At 31.5% G+C, this 15,557-nt stretch overlaps 1 protein-coding gene across 1 annotated transcript in view; it reads right to left on the bottom strand.

Moving 5' to 3' along the window:
• The window catches only part of LOC139527295 (protein MMS22-like), a 57,023-nt gene that overhangs the window by 9,859 nt on the left and 31,607 nt on the right, over positions 1-15,557 (bottom strand). Inside the window, exons 20-30 of the mRNA XM_071322649.1 lie at positions 15,001-15,112; positions 14,159-14,331; positions 12,484-12,617; positions 9,292-9,382; positions 8,399-8,466; positions 7,444-7,564; positions 6,283-6,345; positions 5,475-5,633; positions 4,493-4,619; positions 3,593-3,763; positions 3,036-3,158 (exon numbers count right to left, since the gene is read on the bottom strand). Coding sequence (XP_071178750.1) covers positions 3,036-3,158; positions 3,593-3,763; positions 4,493-4,619; positions 5,475-5,633; positions 6,283-6,345; positions 7,444-7,564; positions 8,399-8,466; positions 9,292-9,382; positions 12,484-12,617; positions 14,159-14,331; positions 15,001-15,112 — 1,342 coding nt within the window. The remainder of the gene's footprint in view (positions 1-3,035; positions 3,159-3,592; positions 3,764-4,492; positions 4,620-5,474; positions 5,634-6,282; positions 6,346-7,443; positions 7,565-8,398; positions 8,467-9,291; positions 9,383-12,483; positions 12,618-14,158; positions 14,332-15,000; positions 15,113-15,557) is intronic.

Genomic DNA, 15,557 nt, shown 5'->3' with positions numbered 1-15,557 from the left:
TTATTAGATTTCATCTCATCCACATGAACGTTATTTGTTTACTTGTAACAGGATGTTTTAACTGTAGATATTTGTATTACGCATGCGTGAATTTGGTATCGGGACAACTCGCCCTGTTTACAAGTTCGCCCTTGAAGTTACGAATTTGCAATCCTGCAGACAAGAAGATTTGTTTTTATATGAATAAAAAGGATATATAAAGTGTTGTCTTTATTCATGGTTTTCCTTTGTCATGTGAATTAGATGCCCTTCGTAACATACATGTGAACCTCCCGTTTAGGAGAAAAAACTCCCGTGTATGAAATTTTTCAGACGCCATATTTGATCATTTCTTACTACTGTACGGGTGTAATTGACACCTGTGTTAAATTTTACCTGAACATCAAAGAAGATGTATAATTATATGGTTTCACTTGACAGCTTGGGTGTCAAACATACTGGTAATCAACGATGTTTACCTCCGGCTAACTGCCGTTGTGTTATCAAAACGATGTGTATTGGGCATATTGATATACTTTTTTGTTACTTCCCTTTGTTTTATCCTGTTTTCAGTTATTTTGCTTTTAAAATTGTAAATTGTAAAAAGACTATAAATGATTAATATTTTAATCAAATAATCATAAAAGGATGTTGATTAAATGAATTTAAATGATTTTGGACAAATAAAAAAATTAAAATTTATAAATTATTTTAGCAATCTAGACCTCCTTTCAAGGATTAAATTGAAGTTTATATTTTAATTTTGTTTACAACTGAATATTACTTTAATTAATTTACGATGTTGCAAATATACATGTGGAGCTTATTTCTTTCTTATTTGTCTATACATTTACAAATGATAAGGAGATGAAGACATGAACAAAAATATATACAGATAAGATATATAAATATAATGATTCATTTGCTAGCAGTGAACAATCATTTGTCAAAAACAAAACAAAACAAAACAAGAAACAGATTCTTCTTATTATTTTATTTTATTCAAATAGACATGATAGAGAGGCAATAATGGAACTATAAACATTACAATTTGATGGAAATTTGAAGAAAAAACACAATTTCTACATCATTTGGTTACATTTATGACAAAATTTATGTCGATAAAAAAACATGATGTTTTGACCATTCAGTACTTAACCCTTTCCTCCATAATGACGCTTTTTGACGCCACCCCCTTTACTCCATAATGACGCCTTTTGACGCCTGTGTAGTACCTCAGTTGAAACACTTTGACTACAAAGTGTCTGCAGTAGACTCAATAAAATTTGTATCCAATATGAAAAGGAATATCATAGGAATATTCTACTTAAATTTATTTAATGAATTATTTTTTTTTGCAATGCATTTTAATACTTTAAAGCCTATTTTCAGCATTTTATTGAAAAATTCTATTTTGTGTTCATTTTTTACAGTGGGTTGTGATGATCTTCCAGTTAGGTTACCCTCATTTGGAGTGTTGTTCCCAACCTGTTAAAGGTCCATCTTTGTGCGTAATTCAAAATTGGAAATTTCAACAAGCATCTAATATTCTTAATCTGGAAAATAAACCCTGGTCTGCTAGCTTCATGTATATTTTTTCTACCGATTTAATATATAACTAGAATCATGCAAACAGACTTAAGGAAAAGGCATGTAAGTTCATCATACAAATATGACACTTTTTCTAGACAATCCAGATCTTGCAAAATACGTCGCTAAAAATTGTAACCTTTAAAATTGTTGTGCAGTAAAAACCCATATGGGAACTTTCAAAAGTTGGCAGGTATGAAACAAGTCTTACTATTTTTATGCTCCATTTATGGGCAATATGTTTTCTAGTCTGTCCGTCCTGCTTCTGGTTATAAAGTTTATGGTCGAGGTAGTTTTTGATGAAGTTGAAATCCAATCAACTTGAAACTTAGTACACATGTGTTCCTCTTGATATGATCTTCTTAATTACTGCCAAATTAAAGATTTTACCTAATTTTCATAGTCCACTGAACATAGAAAATGATTGTACGGATGGGAAATCCATGTACTTATGACCTTTTCTTGTTTGAAGAAAAAAAATACATTTTAACGATAATGGAACAAAGCAGCCTGGGTAAGTGGGGCTGCTTTTATGGTTATTCAAGTTACCTTTTATTCACCTTCTTCCACTTCAGAGCTATCAGCTCTTTGATTGGAAAAATATGTGAAGAAACATTAATGATGAAGTATTCACATGCAAGTGACTAAATTAAACCTCATTGAATCTGTATTCATGTGACCTTTAATCTAACACCTTAACTAGGGATGGATTACGCATGATTTTTTCTTGTTCAATTGTTAAAGGTAAAAGAATGTCAACATTGAAATTGAAACAAAGGTAGATCATTTATAATTAACATATTTATTTAACCTATAATATGAAATTAAATTGCAGACCTAGTAATATCCAATTCCATGACTTCTCTTTCTATTTCTATCTATATTTATGTTTATATCACTTATATGACCGTCAGCAGTCTTCAGAGATCAACTCTATAGTTAATTAGTATGTTATAAATCAAATACGAGAATTTGAGTCAAATTGGTGAACATTAATTTGACAGCCAATGCCCATTTAAAACAGCTTAAATACTAGTGATACAACAAACAGGCTATTGTTTGAACTTGGAATTATTTTTAATTATGGAATTTGCATAATTTCTTGTGTTTCAAATTTTTGATAAATTCCATGTTTATTTGGTATTATAATCTTTTGAGCGGTTAATAACACTTTCCATACAATGTATTTTGGTTAGATAGTGTTGTGCGCGGCACAGTACATATTGAAAATATACTATTTTCTTTGTAATAGAAAGTGTTGTGCGCAGCACAGAACATTTCAGTACAGAATAAACATGGAATTTATTAAAAATTTCAATAACAAGAAATCAAGCCATAATTAAAAATAATTCCAAGTTCAAATAATAGTCTGTTAACAGCTCATTAATTAGTCCTTCACAGGCACAGGAAATACTGGACTAAAATGGATAGTTATATTTTTTCTTTCAGTATGACCTTGTAAGTACCAAATGTAAGTGATCCCTGATAATTCCTAAGAAGACTGGACTGGTTGGTTTATCTTTCTTGAACAAAGTGTGTGGTACTATCATGGTATTTATAATGTCTGGGAGTGGACAGTTGGGTTTGGACTGAAAAAGAAGATAATATAATTACAAATGTAACTCATTCAACTGTAATAAATAAGAAACTCTTCCATATTTTAAGCAGTTACCTAAAGTTAAAGAGCTTATTGATATGAAATGTATGCAATATTTGGCCTTCATATACATAATGGGCCCAACCCATCGATTGCCATGCATATAAGGCTATCCTTATTATATACAAACTAACACTAGCCCTTAATATTAAACCTAAAACTTACACATAACTAAAACTTATCTCTGAAATACAAGGTCCCTAAAAGTACATTAAGACAAATTATTCCCTAGAGTAACAATATGCATCAAATAATTTTAACTTCCTTTTACTTTAAGAGATAACACAAAATAGAATACTGGTGTATGGAATATCGATAAATTTTACACATCAAAATCTACCAATTAGAAGCAATCAAAATAAATACCTTGACATACAACAGGTTAGCACAACACTTGATAAGGTAGCCTATGACAGAATAAGCTGTAGACAGTGTTTCTATTGGTCGGAACGTCTGTAAGAATGGTGTGACATGGCGATGAATATCTTTCACATAATCTGTCACTTGTTCACGAAGTTCTATCTTCTCTTTCCAATTCTACAACAAAGCACAATGAGGTATTACAAAATGGTCTGAATACAAAAACTTGTGTATGACTCTTGTATTTGACTATTGATGCCAGGATAAAATATTTTACACTGTGTACTGGTAATCTAGAGTAATTATAATATAAATTTGTTAAGCTGCAATATATATAGAAAACAAGTGTCATAGCACAAGGGTATAATATATATAGTTATCTCAGGTCTTTTGAAACTGATTTTGCAGTCATTTATGCCATCATTAAAGCTTAGTGAATAACAATTGAAACTGCGAGCTACTGCTCACTGATGATACCCCCACCTCAACTGGATAATTTTGATGGTGTAAAAGTATGTAAGTGTTCGGTAACAAGAAGTTGTTGAGTGATGAATCTGAAAACACATCACATCGTATAGCTGACTTATATAACCCATAAGATCAAATTTCAGAAAAACATTTGGTGAATTTCCAGAGAAAGATACAATAAAAAATATTTATGGGACAGACGGACAAAAGTAAATCAGTATACCCACCTTTTTTAAAGCAGAGGTATAAATATTTTGAACTTTAAATTTAAATTAGAAGATAACAGTTATTGCAGATCATTTTGATTTTGCAAACCCTGAGCTCATGATGTCATACAATTATAAAATTTTGAACTGTATAGCCTTGACAAGATCACCTTTGTCCAATAATGATAGACAAGGTATTAAATTAATTTTCTTATTGGATTTTTTACTGTACCTCTAATTTATCATACAAGTTCTGTATAGCTTTGAACACATGGAATATGATCTTGTCATGTTCGTCTGGTACAACGTAGCTGGCTCTGTTCAAGATACCTTGTACAGCTGGTAGATTCAGCATGCTTCTGGTAATTTAAAGATAAAAAAATTTTAAATGTAGTTTATTCAAGCAGGCACTAATACAGTACACCTTATCCAGGTGTGAATCAATGCAGTTTGATAGTTTTAATCACTAAGTCTGCACTGTTTTTTGTATATAACTAAAATGTTAACTTGTTTTACTGTAAATTCAGAAATTAATGCGAGGTTTTTATTATTGCGAAAAATGCGACTGAGTTGTAAACGCAATAATTAAAACTCGCATTTTGAAATATTTTATATGAATTTAACAGGATTTTTCGCAAAATCGTAAAAATTAAAATTGCATTTAAGTCTAAAATGAAAAAATCGCAATAATAAATGCACGCAATAATTTCTGAATTTACAGTAAATAAATAGGCCACTAATGCACCAGTTATTAATCATCTTTATTCAGCAGATGGAAGACTGGGAAATTTAAAGAAGAAGAAGTATTAATGAAATTTGAAAGTGACAACATTATATAATATACCTGTTCAGGGCCTGAAGCTGTTGTGATGAAGCAGGGTACATTTACAGCAAACCTTATCCAGGGTTGCATTCAATATCGTAGCAGCTACACAGGGCTACATAGATTTATTTATGAATGTGTAGCTAGCCTAGCTGCAACATAGATATTGATAGCAGCTATGGAGCTGCTACCTAGCCGCTAAAATTATTGAACAGGACCTAGGTCTGTAGCAATGTATTTTGATAGTTGGTCATGTGACCACATTATGTAATATACCTGTTCAGGGACTGAAGTTGTTGTGATGAAGCAGGCACCAATACAGCACATCTTATCCAGGTTTGTATCAATGAATTTTGATAGTTGGTCATGTGACCACAATATATAAATATACCTGTTCAGGGCCTGAAGTTGTTGTGATGAAGCAGGCACCAATACAGCACATCTTATCCAGGTCTGTATCAAGGCAGTTTGATAGTTGGCCATGTGACTTGATAAAAGGTCAAGGGCATTATCAACAGTAACAATGTGACTGAGGTATCTGCATACAATACTGTAAAATAGTTCACATTCGATAATTGTATGTTTAGATAAAAATTATTGAGATTCTTTTGTAAATGCCTTATCACTGTACATGACTCATTTATATATTTCAATAGTTAAGTAGTACAATAAGAGTACATAACATACCAGCTGTCACTAGGGAAGCAGATATAATTAATCCATTGAGGAGAATTAAATTTCCCCCTTAATTTATTGGTAGGTATAAAAAAGAAAATGTGGTTGGATTGCCAATGAGACACCTCCCCACAAGAGACCAAACGATGTGGAAATTAATAGCTAAAGGTTGCAGTATGGCCTTCAACAATGAGAAAAGCCGATACTGCAGAAATTTACAGCTGTCAGTGTGTTCATTTTGCTACATCTTTAGTTTCCTCTGTAGTGTTTTAATGACTTGTACTTTCTTATTTCTTCATTCTTCTTTTTTGCCATGGTGTGGTCTGTTTTTCTTTATTAAGTCTTCGATTGTGTAAATCAAAGATTATAATTTCTTATAATTACATCCAGAAAATATGAATATCATGAAATTAAATCAATGCAAATTTAAATGCGAAATTAAGTATCCATGAACAAAAATATACTGATACAAAATTATCTTTATAAAAAAATAACAAGTATAAAGTGTATATTTTTGTACTTACTTTTTATTTATGTTTTCACAGTTCAACATCAACTTCATAACAGTGAAATAATCGTCTGGTTTACTACAAGAACAGAATGATTATTTATATGTTTTATTAATATTGTTATAATATCAAAACAAATTCCATTTTAATATTCATACACATTGTTAAATAGAATACAATAGATAGGACTACTTAGGAGCAGGATCTGCTTACTTTTCTGGAGTACCTGAGATCACATCCAGTTATTGGTGGGGTTAAAGTTGCTCAGGGTCTAGTTATTCTATGATGTGTTATGTGAACTGTTGTTTTTGTCTTTTCATCATTTTTCGATTTCGAAGCAGCAAATACCAGTTTTTAAATATTTGGTTTTACCTCCATGAGGATTGAACCCTCAACCTTGGATTACTTAAGGAATAACAGTACTGTAGTTGAAGAGTTGCCACCGTCAATTGTAGATTTGACGGTCGCAAATGCAGTTTTACTGGCGACGCATAGCAGAGACAGTAAATTGGAGATTTGCGACCGTCAAATCAAAATTGACGGTGGCAACTCTTCAACTACAGTATTGTTATTCCGATTCTAATGCATTACAATAAGAAATAATACAATAAAACTTGGAAAAATGTCTTAACTTGACAAATAAAAAAAATCTGCGAAACTTCAAGAACGATTTTGGCGCAAAGAGGTCATAGGTAAACGTGACATCATACAAATGAAAACTTACAAACTGGAGGTTATTACGTTATCTGTACGCTTCAAATTCGAATAAATTTACATTCAAATGGCGAATTTGAGGTAGGTGTTGTTTTATTTTCGATTATGTAGTAGTAATCGAACATTTGTTGATTCAATCATTTCAAAATAGTTGTCCCTCCTTAGTTACGCCTGGTCAACTGTCAATTTGACGGAAACTTTTAGCCAATAAAAAAAATTGTTACATACAAATTGCATTAGAATTTAAAATCATCAACCTGTGTTCTTGAATAATGAACAAATTTGTGTGAGGGTAGACTGACAAGTCTTCTCAACAAATGAAGGCCAATAAAAAATTTTTTTTTTTAACTTTTAGTGTACTTAATAACATTAACAACCCTTCTTTTCATCAGTATCCACTCATTTAAATTGATAGAGACATGTTAATTAGTTGTCTGTTTCATAATATTATCCTATACAAACCAATCTAATGCCAACAATGAAATCTCAGCCAATATGTCTGCTAACTGAACTTGTGCTGTTTGACTCTGACAAAGGTCTCTAACAGGTGGATATATGTTACAAAATACTGCATTGTGGAATACTAAAATAGTAAACATGTTGTCTAAACTAAATTAAATATATTTGAACGTTCATCTCCTTTATGTTAATAGTGCATTGTCATAAGCAACTCAATGGGTACTATATTTGAACCAGGATCTACTTATTTACCCTTTCGGAACACATGAGATCATTATCAGGAATTTTTTTTGGTGTTTTTTTTTCTGAACCTGCTCAGACTTAAATTAGTTTCTATGAATTTTTTTTCTGGTTTAATTTTGCCACTTTGTTGGTTTTTACAAAACTTCTATTATTTTTAACTCCTAAATTTGTACAATTTTGTTATTTAGTAGACAATACAGTATTTTGTGAAAAAGTGGGACAATCCGAAGTATTTCATTGTTAATTAATAAATATTGTAGTATGTTTTTATATTAACCATGAAACGAAATTCAAAAATCCTTGGAATGGAGTTCCTGAGAAAAATGTAACAAAAATTTTCAACTTGGATGTCATGTGTCAAATGATGTAAGTGTTCAGTGGTAAACAGGAAGTTGCTGATTGATGAATATAAAAACGCATCACACAGGGTATAGCTGACTTCTATTAAACCTTGAAAACAAATTTCAAAAATCTTTATTATGTACGTAGTTCCTTAGAAAATTGTGATAAAAAATATTCATGGGACAGATGGATGGACGGACAGAGGTAAAACAGAATACCTCCACTTTTTTAAAGCGGGTATAATAACTAATGGTTCCATAAGTACTACCTATTTTAACACAAGAATTCACAGATAAATGTTTTTCCACATCATATAACAAATCCATGCTGATATTGAAATGTCTACAAGTTTTTTAATTTTAAGACTAAATACCTTCAGCTTGTTGGAAATTACCACTTGTAATGTTAAACACATCTCTCTTATCTGATAAACTTGTCTGCCTACAATAAACAGAGGAAGAATATTTACTACAGTACAATAGTATGTAAAATAAAATTCAACAAATTAATATGAGATTTTGTCATATTTTCTGTAGATTTGAATCTTTATCATCATTTTTACAATGCGTAAGATAATACACAACATTACACAAAACAGTAAGTCTGTTAAAATAATGTTGTTACAAATATTTCTTCCCCGAATTCTGGACAACCATGACAATATTTTTGTAATTTTGTTATTTAGAATAATACCCCAGTATTCAGTTTGATCAATAACAGACCATTGGTTTTATTCTTGATAAATGTTTTAAATATTTTAATGTCCTGGCCTTTTATTACTAACTATATGTATGGTATGGGTTTTGCTCATTTTTGAAGGCCATAAGGTGACCTATTATTGCTTAAATCCAAGTATTTTGGATTCAGTTGGATAGTTATTTCATCAGCATTCATACCAGATCTTTTTATTTTATATTGACAATTTCATGTATTTTCATTTGCTATTGATTTTTTTTATCAAAATGAAGACATATGTTACACAAATATTACTGGTTAAAGTTTGCTGATCCTAGACCACAGTGATTCTAGCAATAAATTAGTTCAACTACTGTAAATTCAAAAATTATTGCGAGGTTTTTATTATTGGGGAAAATGTGACAGAGTTGTTAAGCAATAATCTAAACTCAGATTTTGAAATATTTTATGTGAATTAAACAGGATTTTTCTCAAATAAAAAATTGCATTTAAATATAAAATAACAAAATAGCAATAATAAATGCACACAATAATTTCTGAAATTTGTTTTTACTATATATGAGATAGTACCTGAGTTTACTAATAATATCTTGTAATCCTGATATAACTGTTGGTACCTCATTGTTTCTACATGTCTTTAACAACTTGGAGTAGCCTTCTCCTGAAAAGGTACAACAGCAATAAGATCTCCTTTCAAGGTATATCTAATTAGCAATTGTAAGGGATAAAAAAAGTCCATTTATCAAATGATATGCTGGTGATAGTTTGAAAACATCTCAAGTTTAAGTTCAGAGTATAAACTCGATCTACACCCTTTCAGCCAATATAACATTTCTAATATATTTTAATATGTTTACAAATTAAAAATTAATTTAATGGGTATATAGACAATAAAAGAGTACATATTAGATATAACATTACAAGACAAAGTCATATTTTATCAATACTATTTCATCAATTGTAAGATGTTGGTTCAAAGGATTTTCATATAGATCAAAGTGATTTTGCTACATTTGTACTTAATCCTGGTCATCTTCCTTAATATCTGCTATTACCAGAGGCGGATTTTGAGGGGGGGACCCAGCCCCCTTTTCGGGAAAGAATTTGGTTGCTTACATAGGGAATCACTGAAGCGTGACTGGAGCGGGCCCCCTCTTAGGCAGTTGTCAGTAAAAAAAATTCTGGATCTGCCACTGATTAGAATACCTTACATGCAGGTATATATTAAACCCTACAACTATTTGAGTAAAGCTCTAAACCCAGACTTTTTTTTACATTTATGAGTGCCATTGATAAATTAATCAAGGACCATAACTCCAGAGCAGCAAGTACAATGACAAAGTGTCAACATCAAACTTCTACAATTTTCTCATCAAAAACAATATCTTTTTTATTTTTTAAAGATGTTGAAACGTATAACCTCGGAATGTCTAACTTAAAGCACAATTTTTCAATTTTATTCAATTAAAGAAGGCCAATATCTCATCCTAGTGACAAAAGTGAACAGTAGCATAAATAATGTTAACCACCATTTTGTCATAAGAAACAAGAGGCTCTCAAGAGCCTGAATCGCTCACCTGAATTTTTTTGGTTTAATCTCTCATCAATGATTATTTTGGCTTTTCAATTTATTTAAATGTTCTTTGAATCGTCCTATTTTCTTCAAAAGCAAAAAAAAATCATTTTCTCCTATGTTCTATTTTAGCCATAGGAGCTATGTTTCTTGACATACAAGGAAATGAAATATAAAATTTATACTAGATACTCTGAAACTCTGAAACTCATTTAGCATAAGTTTTGCTGAAATTGATACAGCAGTTTCATAAGAGAAGATTTTTTAAAGTAAGTCAACATGGTGAACAAATTGTGAAAAAAGTCTTTAAAGGGCAATAACTCCTAAAGAGGTCAATTGACAATTTTGGTCAAATTGACTTATTTGTAGATCTTACTTTGCTGATCATATTTGCTGTTTACAGTTTATCTTTATCTATAATAATATTCAAGATAATGAATAAAAAATTGCAAAATTTCCTTAAAATTACCAATTAAGTGGCAGCAACCCAACAATTGGATGTTTGATTCATCTGAAAATTTCAGGGCTGATAGATATTGACCTAATGAACATTTTTACTCCATGTCAGATTTGCTCTTAATGCTTTCGTTTTTGAGATATAAGCCAAAAACTGCATTTGACCCCTATGTTCTATTTTAAGTAACGGCGGCCATGTTTTTTGACGGATCAAAAATCAAAGCACACACTTTGTGCAGGATAATCTAAGGAACAACCATGCTAAGTTTTAACCAAATCCATTCAGTAGTTTCAGAGGAGAAGATTTTTTAAAGTTAGCAAATATGATGAACAAATTGTGAAAAATTGTCATTAAAGGACAATAACCCCTTAAGGGGTCAATTGACAATTTTGGTCAAATTAACTTATTTGTAGATCTTACTTTGCTGATCTTTTTTGCTGTTTACAGTTTATCTTTATCTATAATAATATTCAAGATAATGACCAAAAACTGCAAAATTTCCTTAAAATTACCAATTAAGTGGCAGCAACCCAACAATGGTTTGTTTGATTCATCTGAAAATTTCAGGGCTGATAGATCTTGACCTAATGAACATTTTTACTCCATGTCAGATTTGCTCTAAATGCTTTCGTTTTTGAGATATAAGCCAAAAACTGCCCTTGACCCCTATGTTCTATTTTAAGTAACGGCGGCCATGTTTTTTGACGGATCAAAAATCAAAGCACACACTTTGTGCAGGATAATCTAAGGAACAATCATGCTAAGTTTTAACCAAATCCATTCAGTAGTTTCAGAGGAGAAGATTTTTTAAAGTTAGCAAATATGATGAACAAATTGTGAAAAATTGTCATTAAAGGACAATAACCCCTTAAGGGGTCAATTGACAATTTTGGTCATATTAACTTATTTGTAGATCTTACTTTGCTGATCTTTTTTGCTGTTTACAGTTTATCTTTATCTATAATAATATTCAAGATAATGACCAAAAACTGCAAAATTTCCTTAAAATTACCAATTAAGTGGCAGCAACCCAACAATGGTTTGTTTGATTCATCTGAAAATTTCAGGGCTGATAGATCTTGACCTAATGAACATTTTTACCCCATGTCAGATTTGCTCTAAATGCTTTCGTTTTTGAGATATAAGCCAAAAACTGCATTTGACCCCTATGTTCTATTTTAAGTAACGGCGGCCATGTTTTTTGACGTATCAAAAATTGAAGCGCACATTTTGTGCAGGATATACTAAGGAACAATCATGTTAAGTTTTAACCAAATCCATTCAGTAGTTTCAGAGGAGAAGATGTTTGAAAAATTGTTAACGACGACAGACGACGACGACGACGACGACGACGACGACGTCGACGACGACGGACGCCAAGTTTGTCATAAGAAACAATATATCAATGATGATGATGGACTAATTTGTAAAAGTAAATCATTATAGTTCAAAGTACGGCATGGGCTCACAACGAACAGCAAGCTATTAGAGCCCCAAAAATTATGAACCACATCAACAAATGACAACCACTGAACATAAGGTTCCTGACTACCCAAGTTGATACCAATTTTACTAATTTTTTGTCTGTTATAAACATAAATTTACTAATTTTTTGTCTGTTATAAACATAAATTAACTAATTCTTTGTCTGTTATAAACCTAAATTTACTAATTCTTTGTCTGTTATAAACATAAATTTACTCATTCTTTGGCTGTTATAAACATAAATTACCTATCAACAAATACTGAGATAAACAGACATCTTTTGAAGAATCAAATACTTCTTGTGTTCCATCTAAATATACATTGATCAACTTCCATAGACTGTGTCTAAATCCGGGATCTGATTCAAATACTTCAAATTCTCTAAAAAAATATAGACATGGATCAACTTTCATAAACAATGTTTAAAACCTGGATCTAGTGTTGCTTAGGTTCTGCTACCTCTTCCTTTTCATATCCAGACCTGCCAACTTTTGAAAATCTCCATGGGGGATTTAGTGCGCGACCAGATTTTTAAGGGTTACAATTTTAGCGACTTTTCTGTGTGCATTGTTTTTTACTCCTAAAATTGTCTAAGTTCTCTTCTTTTTTCTTTTGGTATACTAATGATGAGCTTGTAGGCCTTGATGTCTTTAATTTGCATGATTCTTGTACTATTAAATTATAAAATTGACAAAAATAACTGAAGAATAGAGAAAAATGGCATAAAAAATAAAGGATTCAAAGTAGAGACCCCCTCCTTTTCCCCTCCAAAGACCTTCTTATCTATGAACCTTGACTCAAAAGACCTAAAACTACATGTCCTAAAGTTAGAAGGATGAAGACAGATTTTGATTTAGTCTTACTTATATATGGTCTCATCAGTATCAATGAGAAAATGGATAAAATTTGAGTTATCTTTCTTTGTATTCAGAGGTGCTCTTACCGGCGGAGGCTTATTCAGTAACACAGTAGAAGTGAATACAAAATGGCGTCGATTTTAAATCAACAGACACACGACGTCTGGTTTCAAAAATTAAACGGATTTCAAGATGAACGATGTTTTCTTGAGAGTTCATTACAGTTCTCATCTTTCAATTAATTATGATTTTGTTGTGGAACTACGGCAAATGTTGCAAATTGTACTTGTATGATAAATTGATTAAAATTGAAAGGCTGTTGACCAAATTTGTGTATACAAATTAATTTTGAGGACTGTTACGACCCATTAGGTAATCTGATTACAACCATACAACCATACATTGTACCCATACAACCACTAATTATGACACCTGTTGTGACTGTTGATTAGCGTAGGGTCGTTAACTTGTCATATTAAATATGTCCCCAGGTAAAATTATAGATTTTTAAAAATTGATCAGAATAACTTCAAAATCGGTAAACAATATTTTTCGGGTATATTTGGTGAAAATCGGGATTTTGACTAGTTTTACGATCCCGATATCGGGATTCGGGTTGAGGGATAAAAATCGGGATGATACCGCGAAAATCGGGATAGTTGGCAGGTCTGCATATCATTCAGATCTTTTAAAATGTATCTCGTTTTATATAAGATGCATAGGTAATAAATGTAACCTTTTCCCACATTGGTTTGGTTTTGTGTGTGGTGCGTTGGAAAAGTGGAATACTTAGGTGTCAAAAGATAAAATTTGTGTGTGGATCAAACACAACCGTAACACAAAGAAAGTTACAAGGCTTTTCTTATAATAAGTAATGAGAACTTAAGTGGTCTTATATTTTTCTGATAGTTTTTCCCACTAATTTTTAAATGTTACCTACTCCAGCTGTATGTCCTACAATCTTGTATACAGGAAGTGCCAAGCTGCTAGAGTCTGTTTCGGTCAATGATTACTTCTTATATCTATCAACTACAAAAAGGCAACACCTGATAAATCTATACTTACAAACAAATATTACTGAAGGCGGTAGCAATTTTAGTTGCAATGAATTTGACATCCATGTTCCTTTCTAAATATAGTAACATAAGTGCAAACATGCCTTTCCAAGTCATTGTTAATTTGCCCACATTTTGACGATTTACTTCTATCATATCATAGAATCCACATAGCTTTGTACTCTGTAACAGAAAGAAACATCTACATGTATATGGATATACTTAGTAATATTATGGATAAGTTTATTCATGCACACCAATGTCTGTGGATTATGAAAAACCATATCATCATCACAGAAAAATTGAGGTCTGCAGCAGGCATGTCATTAACTGCTTAGTTTCTTTTGTTTAGAACATGGGACTATTCTTCTAAACAGAGTTTTAGTGTGGGTATTGCTTAGTCTTCGTTTTTTCTACATTGGCTAGAGGTATAAGTGAGGGTTGAGATCTCACTAAACATTTTTTAAACCCTCCTCTATTTTGCCCCTGTCACAAGTTTATAGGAGCCTCTGACCATTGTTAGTCTGTATAATTTTTAATTTTAATTCATTTATAGTTTTTGGAGTTTAGTATGGCATCCATAACCACTGAACTAGTATACATTTTTGTTAAGGGCAAGCTGAATCCCCTCTCTGGGTTTTCTTGCTGTGTTGAATCCCCATTGTTGGCCTTTAGCTTTTTATTTTAGTCTTTGATTGAATTGTTGTCCCTTTGACACATTCCCCATTTCCATCCTCAATTTTATCTACCTATAATGTATATAGAGAAGACTTCATCAGTATATTTTGCTTAGATTTAGATTTAGCAAATAAAATATCCTTAAACTTAACAATAAAATACTGTAAGACTTACAACATCTTCTAGATCAGCGGTAAGAGCTAAACATAGAAATAAACTGGTGAAATTGTTTAGTCCCGTCTCTGTTAATTCTTGTATTCTTCTCTGGTGAAATTTGGAATATATTCTATAGAAACATTAGAAATTACTATTATGTACAATCACAATGATAAAATATACTTAATCAGAAAACTCAAACACGAGCCATTCTTGTAAGAATATGTAGAGCAATGAAATAATGTATTTTTATAACTCATTTTTACCTTTACTATTGTACTGAATTGGAAATTAACAAAACATAATTAGAACAAGTGAAACTGCGAGCTACTGCTCACTGATGATACCCCCGCCGCAAGTGGATAATATTAATAGTGTAAAAATATGCAAGTGTTCGGTAAACAGGAAGTTGTCGAGTGATGAATCTGAAAACGCATCACACGGTATAGCTGACTTATATAAATCCTGAAACCAAATTTCAGAAATCCTTGAATTGTAGTTCCTGAGAAAAATGTGACGAAAATTTTCAATTTGGCTATCATGTGTAAAATCAGACAAGTGTTCGGTAAACAGGA

This window comes from Mytilus edulis, chromosome 6 (genome assembly GCF_963676685.1).
Source record: "Mytilus edulis chromosome 6, xbMytEdul2.2, whole genome shotgun sequence".
Taxonomy (NCBI): Eukaryota; Metazoa; Mollusca; class Bivalvia; order Mytilida; family Mytilidae; genus Mytilus; species Mytilus edulis.
This window is presented reverse-complemented; position numbering and strand designations above follow the sequence as displayed.